At 48.5% G+C, this 17,201-nt stretch overlaps 1 protein-coding gene across 1 annotated transcript in view; it reads right to left on the reverse strand.

The window, feature by feature from the left end:
- LOC107111735 (protein KHNYN-like) overlaps positions 1-17,201 on the reverse strand; it is a 31,146-nt gene that overhangs the window by 1,561 nt on the left and 12,384 nt on the right. The window contains exons 4-7 of the mRNA XM_015412749.1: positions 12,929-13,059; positions 10,961-11,057; positions 4,279-4,386; positions 1,047-1,148 (exon numbers count right to left, since the gene is read on the reverse strand). Coding sequence (XP_015268235.1) covers positions 1,047-1,148; positions 4,279-4,386; positions 10,961-11,057; positions 12,929-13,059 — 438 coding nt within the window. The remainder of the gene's footprint in view (positions 1-1,046; positions 1,149-4,278; positions 4,387-10,960; positions 11,058-12,928; positions 13,060-17,201) is intronic.

Consider the following 17,201-nt stretch of genomic DNA (forward strand, 5'->3'; position numbering starts at 1 on the left):
GGCTGAAGCAGAGCCTTGCCAAATTTCAACATCGGCGGACATGTCAAAATCTAAACCAGAAATGTAATTTAAAAAAAAAAAAATCTTGGCTTTTGAAAAAGGGTTTCTTAGAGAAACTTAAATTTTTAAGTCTCGCCGATACCCTTTAAAGACATCAAAATGTTAACTTGCCAGACTGAGCACAGTATGTTTTTCTGCTGAATTAAAAAAAATAATCATAATTGGATGTATCATATTATCCTAAATTGTCTCTAATCGGGCCTGAATGTATTGTTTGTAGCAGGAACTCATTAGCATAATAGGCCATACCCAACAGCAGGAACTCATTAGCATATTAGGCCACACCCTGACAGCACAGCTCATTCGCATATTAGGCCACACCCCCATGCCACCAGAAGTGTGATCATCCAGCCACACCCACCTTTTGCTTCTTATTCTCCTTACCTTGTTTGTTTTCAAAACCCAGGGCTTTTTGCATGTTAGGCCACACACCCCTAATTGTAGCCAATCCTAATGAGTTGCTGCTGTTGGGTGTGGTCTATTATGCTAATGAGTTCCTGCTGGGCGTGGCCAACTTGGGAGCCAGCCGGAGCTCCGTTCCTGTGCGTTCCTGCCCAAAAATAGCCCTGTTTGTAGCTGATTACACAGAGAAGCTCTTCACCCAAACACATACAATGTGCAATTTAAGGAAGTGCTATTTGTGAGCAAGCAGGCTAGTATCTGCAATACTTTTTTGGGGGGGGGCAAGGAAATATGAACTAGATAGAATTTGCCTAAATATCCAAGTTCACTTCAGCTCGAAACCAAATTTTGAGACCCAAATCCAGACACTTCTCTATCTTGGCCAAAAGGTGGAGCAGTATCATACGACCAGCAGTTACAACATTCCAGCGGTTAAAAGGGATTTCCCCACCACCTTTTTTATTAACTTTTATTTAAAGAGGTAGATGGTTCTGCCTTCCCATGATCCTCTGCTTCCTTTTCCACTCATAAATGACCCCCTCCCAGTGCAGGTCAACAGCCTGGTTCCCACTGTGGATGGATACCTGGGGGTTTTCTTCAGGAATTCCATTAAGGTGGGTCCGCCTCGTCCCAACGGGTCATCGGGAACCATGAAAATGTTCTCCACAAAGGTGTACTGCAGCACTCTGGCAAGAAAAAAAAACTCCAGAAATGTCACATGATCTCACACATGAAGAAGAAGAGATTGGATTTATACCCCGCCCTTCACTTGGGAGTCTCAGAGCGTCTTACAAACTCCTTTCCCTTCCCCTCCCCACAACAGACACCCTGTGAGGTGGGTGGGGCTGAGAGAACTCTGACACAAACTGCTCTTTTTCAAGGACAGCTGTGCCAGAGCTTGCGACTGACCCAAGGTCACATCAGCAGGTGCAAGTGGAGGAGTGGGGAATCAAACCCGGTTCTCCCAGATTAGAGTCCACACACTTAACCACTACACCAAACTGGCACACATACGCAGGATCCGTCTTCTACTGAATCAAACCCTTGGTCCATCAAGGTCAGTATTGTCTACTCAGACTGGCTGGGTGCACCTGCTTTTATGAGGTGCTTGGGGGTGTGTATGGAAGCAGCATATGCTTCTCTTTTCACTTTTAGATGGTTAATTTGAAATAGACACTCTAAGTGGTTTCAGCTCCAGCCCCGTGCACTGTCCTAGCAGAAGACCTTGGAGTTTTTGCCTTTTTCTTTAAGAACTCCACAGCTGCAAATAATAATTACGTAGCTACTTGGCCTTGAGTTGGGGGGGCAGACAGTTTAAGATCCGATGTCTTTCTGCAGAACCTTACCTTTCTTTCCAGGCTACGGGGGCCAGGGGGCAGGGAACTCTGTGAATGTCAGTGCGTTTGATACTCACTGCTAAGGTGCAGTGAGTAGTAACTTTTTTTGTAATCATCTTCAATAAATTCTGTTGAGATCTTTCAAGACTTGAACTGTGGAGCAGCGTTGTTAATGGGTGACTCCCTCCCTTTGTCCAGAGGCGAACCGGAGACTGAAGAGGTGAGCTTTTAAGCGTAAAATGCTTGGAATGTTGACAGAGAGAAACAGGTCGCTCTTTGCCAGCTTGAGACCTTGAGCCCTACCAGGCTTTGGCAGAAGAACCGAGAGAGTAGTACAAGAAGACAAATCACGATGAGGAATCCAAACTGCAACAATACAAGGAACTTTCCCACTGATTAAACCTTTTAAACTATTTGTAAGGGGGGGAAAGGGAGGAGTGAGAATCTTCCCCCCATCCTACTCTTCAAAGCGGCTAAGAAGAGAACAGAAAGGAACTTTCTTAATAAAATTACTGGGCAAAAAAAGATAAGGTTGATGTCTGAGAAGAACTGTGAAACAGACCCATAAATTTGACATTATTATACCTTGGATTATAAAACTGCCTGCACTTGCAAGGAAGCAGCTTCCACATGGCGTTTGGATTCCATGTCTCTGGTCTTCCGCCTTGGTTTTCAGTGCTACACGTGGCTAGGGAGCTGGTCCGTCTTACAGCAGGTAAGAGGGCAGGTAACCTTAAGAATCATTGGCTCATCATCTCAAAGGAAGGCTTCCTTCTTCTGGGTGTGTGTCTGTAGTTGACATCATTTTGGGGGCACCAACACAGTTCAGTCCCTTTTGCACACTGCTTGCACAGTCCAGTTTCTATCACTTATGAACCATGTCCATAAGAGGGCTATAAGCGCCTTGCAGGGCAACAATATAATCTCTAGTCCAATCCCCTGCACAATGCAGGAAATTCACAAATACCAGTTTGGTGTCGTGGTTAAGTGTGCGGGCTCTAATCTGGGAGAACCGGGTTCGATTCCCTACTCCGCCACCTGCAGCTGCTGGATGACCTTGGGCAAGCCATAGTTCTGACAAGAGCTGTCCTTGAAAGGCCAGTCCTCGAGAGAGTTCTCTCAGCCCCACCCACCTCCCAGGGTGTCTGTTGTGGGGAGGGGAAGGGAAAGGAGTTTGTAAGCCACTCTGAGACTCCAAGTGATGAACAGGGTATAAATCCAATCTCTACTTCTTCTTGCCCAGTTCCTTTTAACTGGAGAGGCCAGGAATTGAACCCGAGACCTTCTGCATGCCAGCCAGAAGCTCTACCACTGAGCCACTGGCTCCTCCCCCAACCATACAGCAGGATAGACACAGGGACAGAGTGTCTTCTGTTGGCATCATGGCCCACCTGCCCAAATGGCAGCATTTGGCAAGCAGCCCAATGCCCATAGGGCCTGTGCCATAGAGATGTTGGGTGGAGCGCCCCCTATCTCCAGCACAGCCTCAGTACCCACATTAGAACAGTCAACGAGAGCTCTTATCGCTTTTCTCAGCTATTTGAACAGAAGAGAGGGCAGGAAGGCAGCATGGCACAGCCCAATCTTGGAAGCTACTACCAGGGTCAGTAGATGGAAGGGAGACCACCAAGGAAGACCCTGCAGAGGACGGCAATGGCCAGCCCCCTCTGCCTCTCACTTGCCTTGAAAGCCCCTTGCTCGGATTGCCATGAGTCGGCAGAGACTTGGCAGCTCCTACACGTCTGTGACAGGAGCTGCGGTGGCTCAAGTGGTTAAGACGCTGAACTGCAGGCTGTGGAAGGTCGGTAGTTCAGCAGTTCGAGACCCGAGTGTGCCACATGACGGAGTGAGCTCCCGTCTCTAGTTTCAGCTCCTGCCAACCTAGCAGTTCGAAAGCAAGACATTGCAAGGAGATAAATAGGGACCACTTCGGTGGGAAGGGAACAGCGTTCCGCGCGCCTTGGTGTTTAGTCATGCCGGCCACATGACCACGGAAACGTCTTCGGACAGCGCTGGCTCTTCGGCTTGAAAACGGAGATGAGCACCGCAACCCTAGAGTCGGACTCGACTGGCTTTCAAGCAAGGGAAACCTTTACCTTTTACACGTCTGTGACATGAGAAGACTCACATCATTAAAGCACCGTCTCTCTTCTCACAGTGACTTCTGGCTTTCAACGGACAGGAAGTTTCTGACGGGGGGTGCTTCTTGTGTGGGATCATTCAATAGCGTGATAGACCCTCCGTATCCACCAGCATTCTGACATGGCTCCCTCTTAGGACCGTACCACGTGTCTTTTTTAAAAACAAGTCAATGGCCCTGTGGCCTAGAAACGTTCATCTGCAATTCTTCAGCCTCCCTGATCCAATCGGTCCCTAAACTGAGCCTCTGAGGGAAACCAAAATCCCACCCAACACGGCACAGCTCGCAAGTCAAACACCACAAAACAGGAAAAAGAAGTCGCTTCCAGCTCCAATTCACCTCTCCTTGATAATTCTGATCCACTTCTTGGATTCCTTCGCAAGATCACGGAATTGGTCGTTGGTGACGATGACCCCGTTGGTCTCTTCTGCCAATTTGAGCATAAGCCTGGGGAGTGGGGAATGGAAGAAAGGGACGGAAAGAGAGACGGCAATGAAGAAGAGAAGAAGAAGAGAAGAGATTGGATTTATACCCCGCTCTTCACTACCCAAAGGTGTCTCAAAGCGGCTTACAAACTCCTTTCCCTTCCCCTCCCCACAACAGACACCCTGTGAGGTAGGTGGGGCTGAGAGAACTCTGACACAAACTGCTCTTTTTCACGGAACTGGTCGTTGGTGACGATGACCCCGTTGGTCTCTTCTGCCAATTTCAGCATAAGCCTGGGGAGTGGGGAAAGGAAGAAAGGGACGGAAAGAGAGACGGCAATGAAGAGATACCAACAAGACCTTTGCCATTTGGGCAGTTCGTCCACAACCTGTGGTGAGGAGGCCTGTTCTGCGTTGGCACCTCTACCATGGAAGGTGGTGTTGCAAAGGATTCTGGGATGCGCTTTTGGATAGACACAGCTGATACTGGGGGCTAACTAAAGCTGTTGGGCCTCATTGCAGTCCCAGTTGAATGGAAAGGACAGCCCACAACTTAAGTCAGGAGCAGGGTTCCCTCTAAGCTGAGTTAGTGTGAGCTAGCTCACCGTTTTTTAGCCTCCAGCTCACAGGTTTTTGTCTTAGCTCAGGAAGGAGGGCTCCAGAGCAAACTGATCTATGCGGTCGCCAAATTGCTCGCTCACAACTTTAAGGCCCGCAGCTCACAAAGTAGAATTTTTGCTCACAAGACATAAGAACATAAGAGATGCCAATGTTGGATCAGGCCAAAGACCCATCCACATATGCTTATCTAATTCCCTTTTGAAGCCGTCCATGCTTGTAGCTGCCACTATTTCCTGTGGCAGTGAATTCCAAGTGTTAATCCCTCTTTGGGTGAAGAAGTACTTCCTTTTATCTGTTCTAACCCGACCGCTCAGCAATTTCATGGAGTGCCCACGGGTTCTTGTATTGTGAGAAAGGGAGAAAAGTACCTCTTTCTCTACCTGCTCTTTCCCATGCATAATCTTATAAACCTCAATCATGTCACCCCTCAGTCGTCGTTTCTCCAAGCTAAAGAGCCCTAAGCGCCTTAACCGTTCCTCATAGGGAAAGTGTTCCAACCCTTTTATCATTCGAGTTGCTCTTTTCTGCACTTTTTCCAAAGCTATAATATCCTTTTTAAGGTGAGGTGACCAGAATTGCACACAGTATTCCAGATGAGGTCGCACCATTGATTTATATAGCGACATTATGATATTGGCTGATCTGTTTACAATACCCTTCCTAATAATCCCCAGCATTCACAGCTTAGAGGGAACATTGGTCAGGAGTGTCCTGTGGCAGCATGTTCAAGGGGCAGACCAGCAATTGTCTCAGGAGCCGGTCGTGCAGTTAAAAGATCTGGCAGTCGGTGATGTGGAAGTCCTCAGCCCGAGACCCTGGAGAGCTGCTGCCAGTCTGAGTAGACAAGATTGACTGGGATGGACCGATGGTGTGATTCAGTAGAAGACAGCTTCATGCGTTTATTCGCTTATAAGCTGACAGCAATGCTGGTTCTGTGAAGTGAGGCAGATCATGAGAGGGAGGGCAGGAAGGGTTGCCTCAGTGCTTAGTTCCTGTGGCCCTTTCTGACACACCCGGGGAAATGCCAATTGCAGCTTCAGGGTCAGGAAGCCATTTTTCCCCAGGCCTGTTTGGCCGGGGATCCTGGAGGTTTTCCGTCATCTTCTGGGCATAGAACAGGGCAGTGGGGGTGGGGGGTGGGAAGGTATTTGTGGATTCCCTGCCTTGTGCAGGGGGTTGGATTAGATGACCCTGGAGGTCCCCTTCCCACTCTTATCATTTCATGATTCTATGGAGCACTGGTGGGGAAGCTCTCTTTCCGGAGAATTTGGTCCACCTTCTTTCACCTCACCATGGAGGACGACCTGCCCAGCAGCAATGTTCCCTCTAAGCTGTGGAGTCTTGTGAGCAAAAATTCTACTTTGTGAGCTACTACTGGCATTAAAGTTGTGAGCGAGCGATTTGGCTGCTGCATCAATTAGTTTGCTCTGGAGCCTTCCTTCCTGGGCTGAGACAAAAACATGTGAGCCGGAGGCTAAAGAATGGTGAGCTACCTCACACCAACTCATCTTAGAGGGAACACTGCCCAGCAGCCCCCAACACCGTTTCCAAACCAGATCGATGGTTTCGTCCACCACCCTTGGTCTTTAAAAACGTGTCTGTAAAGTGGTGTCCACCGGAAGAAAACGTATGGCGAGCCCTCGTGGGGTTTTGAAGGCAAGAGAGGAACAGAGGGTGGCTGGCCACTGCCTGCCTCTGCGGAGCAACCCGGGGCTTCCTTGGCGGACTCCCGTCCCAAAAGGAGCCGGGGGCCCGCCCTGCTTCGCTTCCCAGATCTGACAAGACGGGGTCATCCAGGTCAGCGCCTTTAAAAACAAATCCAGTTTGTAACATCAGAAAAGAGCAAGGCTGCGATCACACGCACTAAAGATTCCACTTCCAATACACTTCCCAACTGGATTTTACGGTGCGAATTGGCAACATCCAGTTGGAAACGGAAAGTGCATTGAAAGTGGATTTATTGAGTCAGGGGTGCCGAACTCATTTGTTAAGGGGGGGGGGCGGATCTGACATAAATGAGACCTTGTCAGGCCGGGCCACGTGTGTCATACAATGGAAGAAGAAGAAGAAGAGATTGGATTTATACCCCGCCCTTCACTTGGAGTCTCAGAGCAGCTTCCAAACTCCTTCCCCTTCCCCTGCCCACAACAGACACCCTGTGAGGTAAAAGAAGAAGAAGAGATTGGATTTATACCCTGCCCTTCACTTGGAGTCTCAGAGCGGCTTACAAACTCCTTTCCCTCCCCCTCCCCACAACAGACACCCTGTGAGGTGGGTGAGGCTGACAGAACTCTGACACAAAATGGCTCTTTTTCAGGGACATCTCTAACAGAACTTGTGACTGACCCAAGGTCACATCAGCAGGTGCAAGTGGAGGAGTGGGGAATCGAACCCACTTCTCCCAGATTAGAGTCCGCACACTTAACCACTACACCAAACTGGCTGCCGGGGAGCGGAGATATAAACTTTATAAAGGACACAAACACTCCCGCAATATTTTGTTTCTTTAACCGTGTCTGATAACTGACACCTCTCGCTCTGGATTATTGCATCAAAATGCCTGTGCTGTTGCAATCTTGATCATGCCGTTCAGGTGTGTATCTGTAAGCTGCAAACCTACGATGACGCAGCAGCAGCAGAACTGGAAGAAGCAGCAGAAGACAGCCAGTTCCATTGCGGGCCTGATAGAAGCCCTCCGGCGGCCTGATCCGGCCCCCGGGCCTCATGTTTGACACCCCTGGTTTAGTGTGTGTGACTGCAGCCCAAGAGTCCAATAGCACCTTAAAGACTTTAAAAAATGGGGGGGTGAGCTTTCGTGAGTCACAGACTTTGTTAGTCTTTAAGGTGCTCCTGGACCCTTGCTCTTTTCTGCGGCTACAGACTAACAAGGCTGCCCATCTTGATCTGTCTCCTGTTTAAGCTGTTAGGTGTTCAGCTGGAGTCTGCCTGTCTCTCTCGCTCTGCCTGTCTGCCCACAATTGGTTTCTGTTCCTCTGTTTTGTGCTCTCCCCCCTCTGAGTGTGGATTGTCCGCCTCCGTGACTCACTCCTCAGACCCAGCCAAGAGAGTAATTTCCTGCTTCTGGGCCAAGCCCATTTGCTCATGAACACCTCACGAAAACTTTGCCACAGTGCCCAGCAACCTGGAAAGCCCAGCCTGGGGAAAACCCCAGGGACACTCCAGATCCGGGCAAAGAAAACGAAAAAAACTACAAAGATTTGATACGCTTCTGGTTGGGTCTATTCAACCGATGCCGAGCAAAGGTGAAAGAAAAAGGAAACAGCTGGGACATTTCACAGCTTTGTTAAGGGGAGAAGGAGGGGGGGGGGGGGGGAGTCGGTGAATCATCGCTGGCTTGATCATTTCTACCGGATTTGAATACTTCTTTTGAAAGCCGAGCTGAAATCACAAGGGTCCTGTCTAATGTTCCCTCTAAGCTGTGGAGTCTTGTGAGCAAAAATTCTTTGTGAGCTCCTGGCATGAAAGTTGTGAGTGAGCGATTTGGCTACTGCATCAGTTCGTTTGCTCTGGAGCCATCCCTTCCTGAGCTAAGGCAAAAATCTGTGAGCCGGAGGCTAAAAAACAGTGAGCTAGCTCACATTAACTCAGCTTAGAGGGAACACTGGTCCCGTCCCCCTCCACCCCCGTTCTTTGTAAAGACCCCTTTAGCTCTTCTTTTTAGAAAACCGGGGACAGAGTTAGTGTGGGTCAGGAGGTGAGACATGTGGACTCTGTTTTACTTTAATGAAAGACTCCCTCTTTTCCTTGGAAGTAGTGTCACCTTACCTTTGCTCTAAGTTTGGTGTCGTGGTTAAGAGCGCGGACTCTAATCTGGGAGAACTGGGTTTGATTCCCCCACTCCTCCGCATGCAGCTGCTGGTGTGACCTGGGGTCAGTTACAAGTTCTCTCAGAGCTGTTTTCTCTCAAGGGCAGCTCTCAGGAGAGCTCTTTCAGCCCCACCTGCCTCACAGGGTGTCTGCTGTGGGGAAGGGGAAGGGAAAAGAGACGGTAAACGGGAGACTCCTTCAGGTAGTGAAGGGCAGGGTATAAATCCAATCTCTTCTTCTCTTTTCTCTTCTTCTTCCATTCTGGATGGCCCAATATCCTCAGATCTGGGATGCTAAGCAGAGTTGGGCTTAGTTACTACTTGGATGGGAGGCGGCCAGAGTCGTCCACGGCTGCTACACAAGAGACAGGCAGTAGCAAACCACCTCTGTTGCTCTCTCTTGCTTTGACAACCCTACGGGGTTGCCACAAGTCAGCTGCAACTTCACGGCACCTTCCACCGCCCCTGCCACATTTCCGGGTGACCTGCGGCTTAACAAAGGGCGATCCGACCTAGATTTGAACAGGCAAGACCCCTGTACGTTTGAATGCCACCTTCTGTCCTCACAGCTACCCCCCACAATGAGTCCCTATAATCTAAGCAGTCAGGGGTCGTTTCGTAGAAAAAGATCCAAGAGCTTACAGAGCTCTTCTTATAGGAGCTACTGTAAGCTCTTGGAGGATTGGCTACATTAGGGGTGTGTCGCTTAATATGCAAAGGAGTCCCTGCTACAAAAAGAGCCCCACAGCTACCCCCCACAATGAGTCCCTATAATCCAAGCAGTGCTGAAGGAGGACTGACTAGCGGTTCCACAGATCCGTGGGTTTGGATCTCACAGGTCTATCCGGTGGTGGCCCCTCCCACTGAAACAAGATCTGACAGAACAGCCAGCGTCAGGGAAAGGGCCTTGGGCTGGAGGAAGGCCCTCACCTTTAGTTGGAAGAGACCTTGGGGAGATGTCTAATGTAGACCGGAAGTGTGGGGTTTGATATCTGGTATCAGTCCTCGACCCAGATCTGGATGGCCCAAGCTAGCCTGATCTCATCAGATCTGGGAAGCTGAGCAGGATCAGTCCTGGTTAGTCCTTGGCCGTGGCAGACCACCTCTGTTCTTCTCTTGCTTGAAAACCCGACAGGGTCACCCTAGATCGGCTGTGAATTGACAGCACTTTCAGTCACCATGAGAAGAAGAAGAAGAGGAGGAGATTGGATTTATACCCCACCCTTCAGTTGGAGTCTCAGAGCGGCTTACAAACGCCTTTCCCTTCCCCTCCCCACTACAGACACCCTGTGAGGTGGGTGGGGCTGAGAGAACTCGTGACACAAACGGCTCTTTTTCAAGGACAGCTGTGCCAGAGCTTGTGCCTGACCCAAGGTCACATCAGCAGGTGCAAGTGGAGGAGTGGGGAATCAAACCCGGTTCTCCCAGATTAGAGTCCGCACACTTAACCACTACACCAAACTGGCTCTCTTGGTTCCTGAATTGCTGGGTTGGAGACACGAAACTTCCTTGCCTCTCTAAGCTCCCTGCAACACCAGAACCCCTCCCATCTCGAGGTCTCGCATTTAGTTCTTTTTGTTTTCCTTTGGGCTACAGCAGCCTTTCACTTCTTCTGCACTCACTGTCTGGGCTTCAACATTTCATTTCGTGAAGTGACCATCCCCCTACCTCAAACCCTTTAACTTTTGCTCACTGCTCTGTGACATCACAGCAAGTGAGCCAATGGCAAAGGAGCAAGTGCTAGGAGAACAGCCTCTCTGCGTGGCTGGTCGGGACACGGGGAAATATTCGCCGTACTGACTACCTTTTCAACTACCCGCAGCTTACCTGTCGTCGTACGTGACGGTAGTTAGAAACGCCGAAAAGTAGCAGAGTAGTTTCGAGTATTTACAGCTTATTTACACTGGAGTATATACACAGTCCTTTTGAGCCAAACCCACTGTTCGCTCTGACAAGGTGCTTCGCAGACAACTGACCCCACACAGGAGATCTCCAGTACTGTACAGTTCTCCATATATATTTACAAAGACCAATCAGGTTACAGCAATTTGCATAGAGCTGAGTCATGGTGATCGTGGCAGAGTCTGATGCAACCTGCCTGTCACATGACCCCTGACTGTACTACCTTTTCAACTACCCGCAGCTTACCTGTCGTCGTACGGCAGGATGCTCTTCCCATCCACTTTGCGCGAAGGCGTGACAGAGAGGATGCTCAGTTCACGCAGCTCGAACAGGAAGTGTTGCTCTGTGATTTGGGAAATAGAAAAGGGAGAACCAGAGCAGAAGCCTGGGCATTAGGTCCAGTGCCAGTGTCAGTTTTTCAGATCAGCGATTTCTAACTAGGGGTTGGGTCCAACCAGCTTTTCCGCTGGTGAAAAGGGGAGGAAAGGTCCTCTTTGACCACCTCAAAAGGCACTGCTGGAGTTCATGGGATCTGCGTGGGCAAGAGGCATGTGGGACGCTGGCTGTCCTAAGGAAGGGAGCTGTCCTCAGGCAAGACTGAAAACCTGGCTGGATCCATTAGTTTAGAAGAAGAGATTGGAGTTATACCCCCGGCCCTTCACTCCCCAAAGGCGTCTCAGAGCGGCTTACAATCTCCCTTCCTTTCCCCTCCCCACAACAGACACCCTGTGAGCAGTGTCCCCTTCTAAGCTGAGTTAGTGTGAGCCAGCTCACAGTTTTTCAGCCTCCGGCTCACGCATTTTTGTCTCGGCTCAGGAAGGAGGGCTCCTGAGCCAACTAGTTTATGCAGTAGGCCGATCGCTCGCTCACAGCTTTAATGCCGGCGTGATTGACCCAAGGTCACCCAGCTGGCTGCATGTGGAGGAGTGGAGACTCAAACCTGGTTCTCCGAGATCGGAGTCCGTGCTCCTAACCACTGCACCAAACTGGCTTCATTTACATCATTTATAGCTCTTATTTCTCTCCCCAGTGAGGACTCAAAATGACTTGCAACATCCTCCCCACCCCGTTTTACCCTCCTAAAAACCCTATATAGGCAGGTAAGACTGAAGAGTGTGGGACTGGCTCAAGGTCACCCACCAGGTGCTCATGGCCAAAGGGGGATCTGAACCTGGATTTCCCCAGAGCCTACACAGACTCTCTAACCACCACGCCATGCTCGCTCTCAATTAAATCAATTGCTTTTTGATCAGTTAAAAGGGCAGGGCTATTTTTGGGCAGGAACGCACAGGAACTGAGTTCCGGCTGGCTCCTGAGTTGGCCACGCCCAGCAGGAACTCATTAGCATAATAGGCCACACCCAACAGCAGGAACTCATTAGGATTGGCTACATTAGGGGTGTGTGACCTAACATGCAAAGGAGTTCCTGCTACAAAAAAAGGCCCTGTGTTTTGACCACAAACAAGGTAAACAGAATAAGAAGCAAAAGGTGGATGTGGCTGGATAACCACACTTTTGGTAACATGGGGGTGCGGCCTAATGTGCTAATGAGCTGTGCTGTCAGGGGTGTGGCCTAATATGCTAATGAGTTCCTGTTGTTGGGTGTGGCCTATTAAGCTAATGAGTTCCTGCTGGGCTTTTTCTACAAAAAGAGCCCTGTGTCCCACCTAACTGGGCAGCAGAATTTTTAGAAGCGTTAATGACTTTTATTTTATTAAAAACTGCAGGCGTTTGACCCCACCTTAGAAGGTACAACAACTGAGGGTCACAGTGTTAGAAAGACATGAAAAATATATATAACAGCTGTGTGTAATAGGTGTACACGTAAGGTAAATCTATGTTGTGCTTTTTCTTTTTCTCTTCTTTTAAGATTTCTCTATGCTACTTTTTAAATATTGGCCTCCAGTATTTCAAAACATAGATTCACCACGACTGTACATCAAAGTGCAGGTTTACACTTCTGTTCAAACGTTCGAACAGCACCTTGTCAGTTTCACAAACCCCGATTCCCATCTTAGAAGGGGCATGCCTCCTCCTTCCCATCAGAGGGAATGCCTCTTCCAAAACGTTTTCCCCTGCTTAATACTTGTGTCAGTCATTCTAACAAAAAGCAGAGATTTTTAGCAGATGCAAATAGATGCAGATTTAATAAATCAAACATCATGAGATTACCCCACTAAGATTTCTTCAGTCGGGTACCAGCCTATCGCTCACCTCTCACGCTGGAATCTGGTTCCATCCGATACGCAGGAACAAAAACCGTCACTTCCCGGTGACCACGGTCCCAGAAATACTGTACGGCCAGGGCAATGCCTCGGCATGAGAAGAACTGGTTCAAGCCATGCCTATGAGGGCAGAAAGCAGTACTCAGAGATGCAAGGATCATGTCAATTTCAAGTAAGAATCGCTTGAAAATTCCACAGGTCGCCCCAAACGGTGGCAATAGCTAAACAAAACAGGAAGTGCTGCAGGAAGTACATGGGGGGAAGGATGAGACAAAGCGATTGTCTGGTTAACAGCGCTGAGAAGAACCTAACAGAAGCCATGTTGGAACAGGCCAGTGGCCCATCGAGTTCAACACTCCGCGTCACACAGTGGCCAAAACCCAGGGGTCGTATTTATGTTTGACCACGGAGGAAGGCCAAATTGGTTGAAATGTGTATGGTCTTGGTCACATATATTTTCTGTTTGATACCGATGTGTGATTTTATCCTGTTTTGAGGCTACTATTGGGCCTATATCTGTAATAAATCCAAATTATTTTGGCATATTTGACAGTATTTATGTTACATGTTTTAAATTGACATCATTTGGCCCTTTAACCTTTTGGCTTCTTAATTCAACTTGTTTGGGCTAAGTTTTTCCTCCCCTCTTTTTGTTCCCGGCTGCCATCAGGAAGTCCACCAGCGGGGCCAGAACTCCAGAGGCCCTCCCACTGTTGCCCCCCAAGCACCAAATCTTGCCTTGATCCTATGCAGCTATAGAAGAACTCTGCAGAGGAAAGCAATGGCCAACTACCTCTGCTTCTTGCTTGCCTTGAAAGCCACTCACAGGGATTACCATAAAAACTTGGATGAGAGGCCACCAAGGAAGACTCTGCAGAAGGATTCTTCCTCAGTAAGACTTTTAGCAGAATCCGCATACGGAACTTACCCACACCAAAACAAAATTTACTTAACAATTAAGCTCTTAACTAGTTACCTGGATGGAAGAGACAGCCTGCAGCCAGAAGCCAGAGAGCAACACAGATGTTCTCCCTGTATTGTTCCAATAGGCTGATTAAGGCATACTCTTGGCTCCCAGCAAACCATGGTTACAATATTTATAATCATAAATATACTGCTTGTGGATGGAGAAGCAGCCTCAAAGGTGCACACTCCCTCTTCCTCTTCTTTCCACAGCAAGTCCCTTCCTTCCTTCTCTCGTTAGCATTAACCATGGTTGAAGAGTTAATATAAACCACACCAGCCATGGTTGATGCAAACTACGGTTCTCCACACAGACCAGAATTTGAAACTAGAATGTGGAGTTGCAAATAGTGGTTGTTATGAAGGAATTTGGTTAGCGTCAACCAGTGTTCCCTCTAAGCTGAGTTAGTGTGAGCCAGCTCACAGTTTTTTAGCCTCTGGCTCACACATATTTGTCTCGGCGCAGGAAGGATGTCTCCAGAGCAAACTAATTTATGCAGTAGCCAAATTGCTTGCTCACAACTTTAATGCCCGTAGCTCACAAAGTAGAACTTTTGCTCACAAGACTCCACAGCTTAGAGGGAACATTGGCGTCAACCATGGTTAGCATTGATGCATATCTAACATTAGAGCATAGTTGTTTGTAAGAAGGGAAGGAAGGAATCACCCCCAGAGACAGACAAAGGGACAGGTGTAGAGCCCATCTCGAAGTCTTGCTCCTGAGGTCCATACCATGGTTTGGAAGACGTCAACATCACATTTATGCTGGATTTCACTACTCCCCCCCGCCAAATACCCTGACTTATCTAGCCCAATGTTGTCAAATCTCAAAAGTTAAGCAGGGTCAGCCCTGGCTAGTATTTATATGGGAAACCACCAAGGATTACCAAGGTCGTGATGCAGAGACAGGCAATGGCAGACTGTCTTTGAACACCTCTTGCTTTGAAAACCCTACGGGGTCGCCATTCATCAGCTATGACTTGATGGCAAAAAACCCCACCTCTCGTATAGGTCTGCACCACAAAAGTGGCCAATGGGGAGGTGCCATCGCAACTCAATGTGAAAGAGCAAAACCCTGGTCTGGACTTGAATCCTAACCGACGCGTTCTGTGTGCGCTAGACAACCGCTGCCATGGAGTATGCCTCCTCCTCTCCTAGCACTCCTGTCTGCATCCATGTCGGCGATGTACATTGGTCTTGCACTAACTGACATGCTAGCGCTAGCAGAGGCATGCTCCATGGTAGAGGTTCTCTACAGCACACGGAACTTAGTCATGCGATCAAAGCTTCGTTTATAAAAGTATTTTATGTAACAATTCAGGGGACCTGTTTCATTCCTAAGTGGGTTTTCCTTCCTGCCTGGTGACTTATGGCTCTGACCTTCATCCTTGTAATGAACTCGATAGCTTAAGTCAGGGGTGTCAAACATGCGGCCCGGGGGCTGGATCAGGCCCCCGGAAGGGCTTCTATCAGACCCGCAGTGAAACTGGCTGTCTTCTGCTTCTTCTTCCCGTTCCGCTGTTGCTGCGCCATCGCAGGTTTGCAGCTTACAGATACACACCCGAACGGCAAACTCAAGATTGCAACAGCAGAGACATTTTGATGCAATAATCCAGAGCAAGAGGTGTCAGTTATCAGACACTGTTAAATAAACAAAATATTGCAAGAGTGCTAATGTTTTAAGCATGTTTTTCTTTGAAGTAAAAAAACTCTTTGTGTCTGTGTCCTTTATAAAGTTTATATCTCCGCTACCTGGCATTACATTTTATGACACACATGGCCCGGCCCGACAACATAAATGCCAGATCTGGCCCTCCTAACAAATGAGTTCGACACCCCTAGCTTAAGTTCTAGGTTTTAATAAGATGGTTGAACTTTGGCTCAGAACTTGAAGTGTTGTTCGGATTCTGACTCACTTTGCTCTCTCTGCTGATGGTGAACACCTGCAGAGTAGTTTTTGCTTCCCCCATATTTGACCTTGGGAGATGGTTTCACAGAGTCTTTATCTGTCCTCCCTAGTTTTCCTCCCCTCTCTCAGCTGAGATGCAAATTAACTGCCCAGTCCTGATTGGCTGTTGAGTTCTCAGAGGCACGCAGAACTCTTTTTTTAAAAAATGCTTTTCACCTCGGCATACCTCCACGCTACACCAGATGAGCATGAAGAGGTTCCATATTCTAAGACGGACAATAAAAGAATACCATTCGGAGATGACTGAAGGTAGTAAAGTTCTAAAATAGGCAGGTGTTGTTTTTTTTAGGTAGCAACAGTAAGGTTAATTTGTTGTGTGCTTATTGTTTGTATTTGAGGGAATCGTGGAATCACAAAGTAGGAAAGGGGCCCTACGGGCCATCTAGTCCAACCAGTGTTCCCTCTAAGCTGAGTGAGTGTGAGCTAGCTCATAGTTTTTTAGTCTACGGCTCACACATTTTAGTCTCCGCTCAGGAAGGAGGGCTCCAGAGCAAACTCATTGATGCAGCTGCCAGATCGCTCGCTCACAGCTTTAATGCCAGTGGCTCACAAAGTAGAATTTTTGCTCACAAGACTCCACAGCTTAGAGGGAGCCCTGGGATCGGGCTAGAGCAGTGGTGGCGAACCTACGGCACGGGTGCCAGAGGTGGCACTCAGAGCCCTCTCTGTGGGCATGTGTGCCATCACCCCAGCCAGGCCCAGACCATCATGTTTTATGTACTGGGCATTGGCCCCATCTGTATGCCGCCCTGAGCCCGTTCGCGGGGAGGGCAGGTTATAAATTTAAATAAATCAATAAATCATTAAAGTGTCAAATTCTCTGCTGAATAATTTTAAGTAAATGAAAGCATTTGGGATTGCTTTCCTTACTTTGTTTGGATCATCTTAAGTTAATGTAGAAATAAAGTTTCTAAAGTAAAACCTCAGTATTCAGGTTAAATTGCCGTGTTGGCACTTTGCGCTAAATAAGTGGGTTTTGGGTCGCAGTTTGGGCACGCGGTCTCTAAAAGGCTCGCCATCACTGGCCTAGAGCATCCCTGACAAGTGTTTGTCCAGCCGCTGCTGCTTAAAGACTGCCAGGGAGGGGGAGCTCACCCCCTCCCTGGGCAGCTGATCCCACTGTTGCACAACTCTGACTGTCAAAAAAGTACTGTAAATAAGGAATTTCTGTGGTGCAACACTCCTTAAGCGAATAAACTTGATCTGTGCTCGGGCTGAGTCTCGAGACATTGAGTTAAGCGTGGGCACACCTCAGAACGAACCCAGAGGGTAGACAGGCGAGGCCTTGGAAGGGAAAGCTTTCACTCACATAAAGTCAAAAGGGGGGGGG

The sequence above is a fragment of the Gekko japonicus genome, unplaced genomic scaffold, assembly GCF_001447785.1.
Source record: "Gekko japonicus isolate JY-2015 unplaced genomic scaffold, Gekko_japonicus_V1.1 scaffold669, whole genome shotgun sequence".
NCBI classification, from domain to species: domain Eukaryota; kingdom Metazoa; phylum Chordata; class Lepidosauria; order Squamata; family Gekkonidae; genus Gekko; species Gekko japonicus.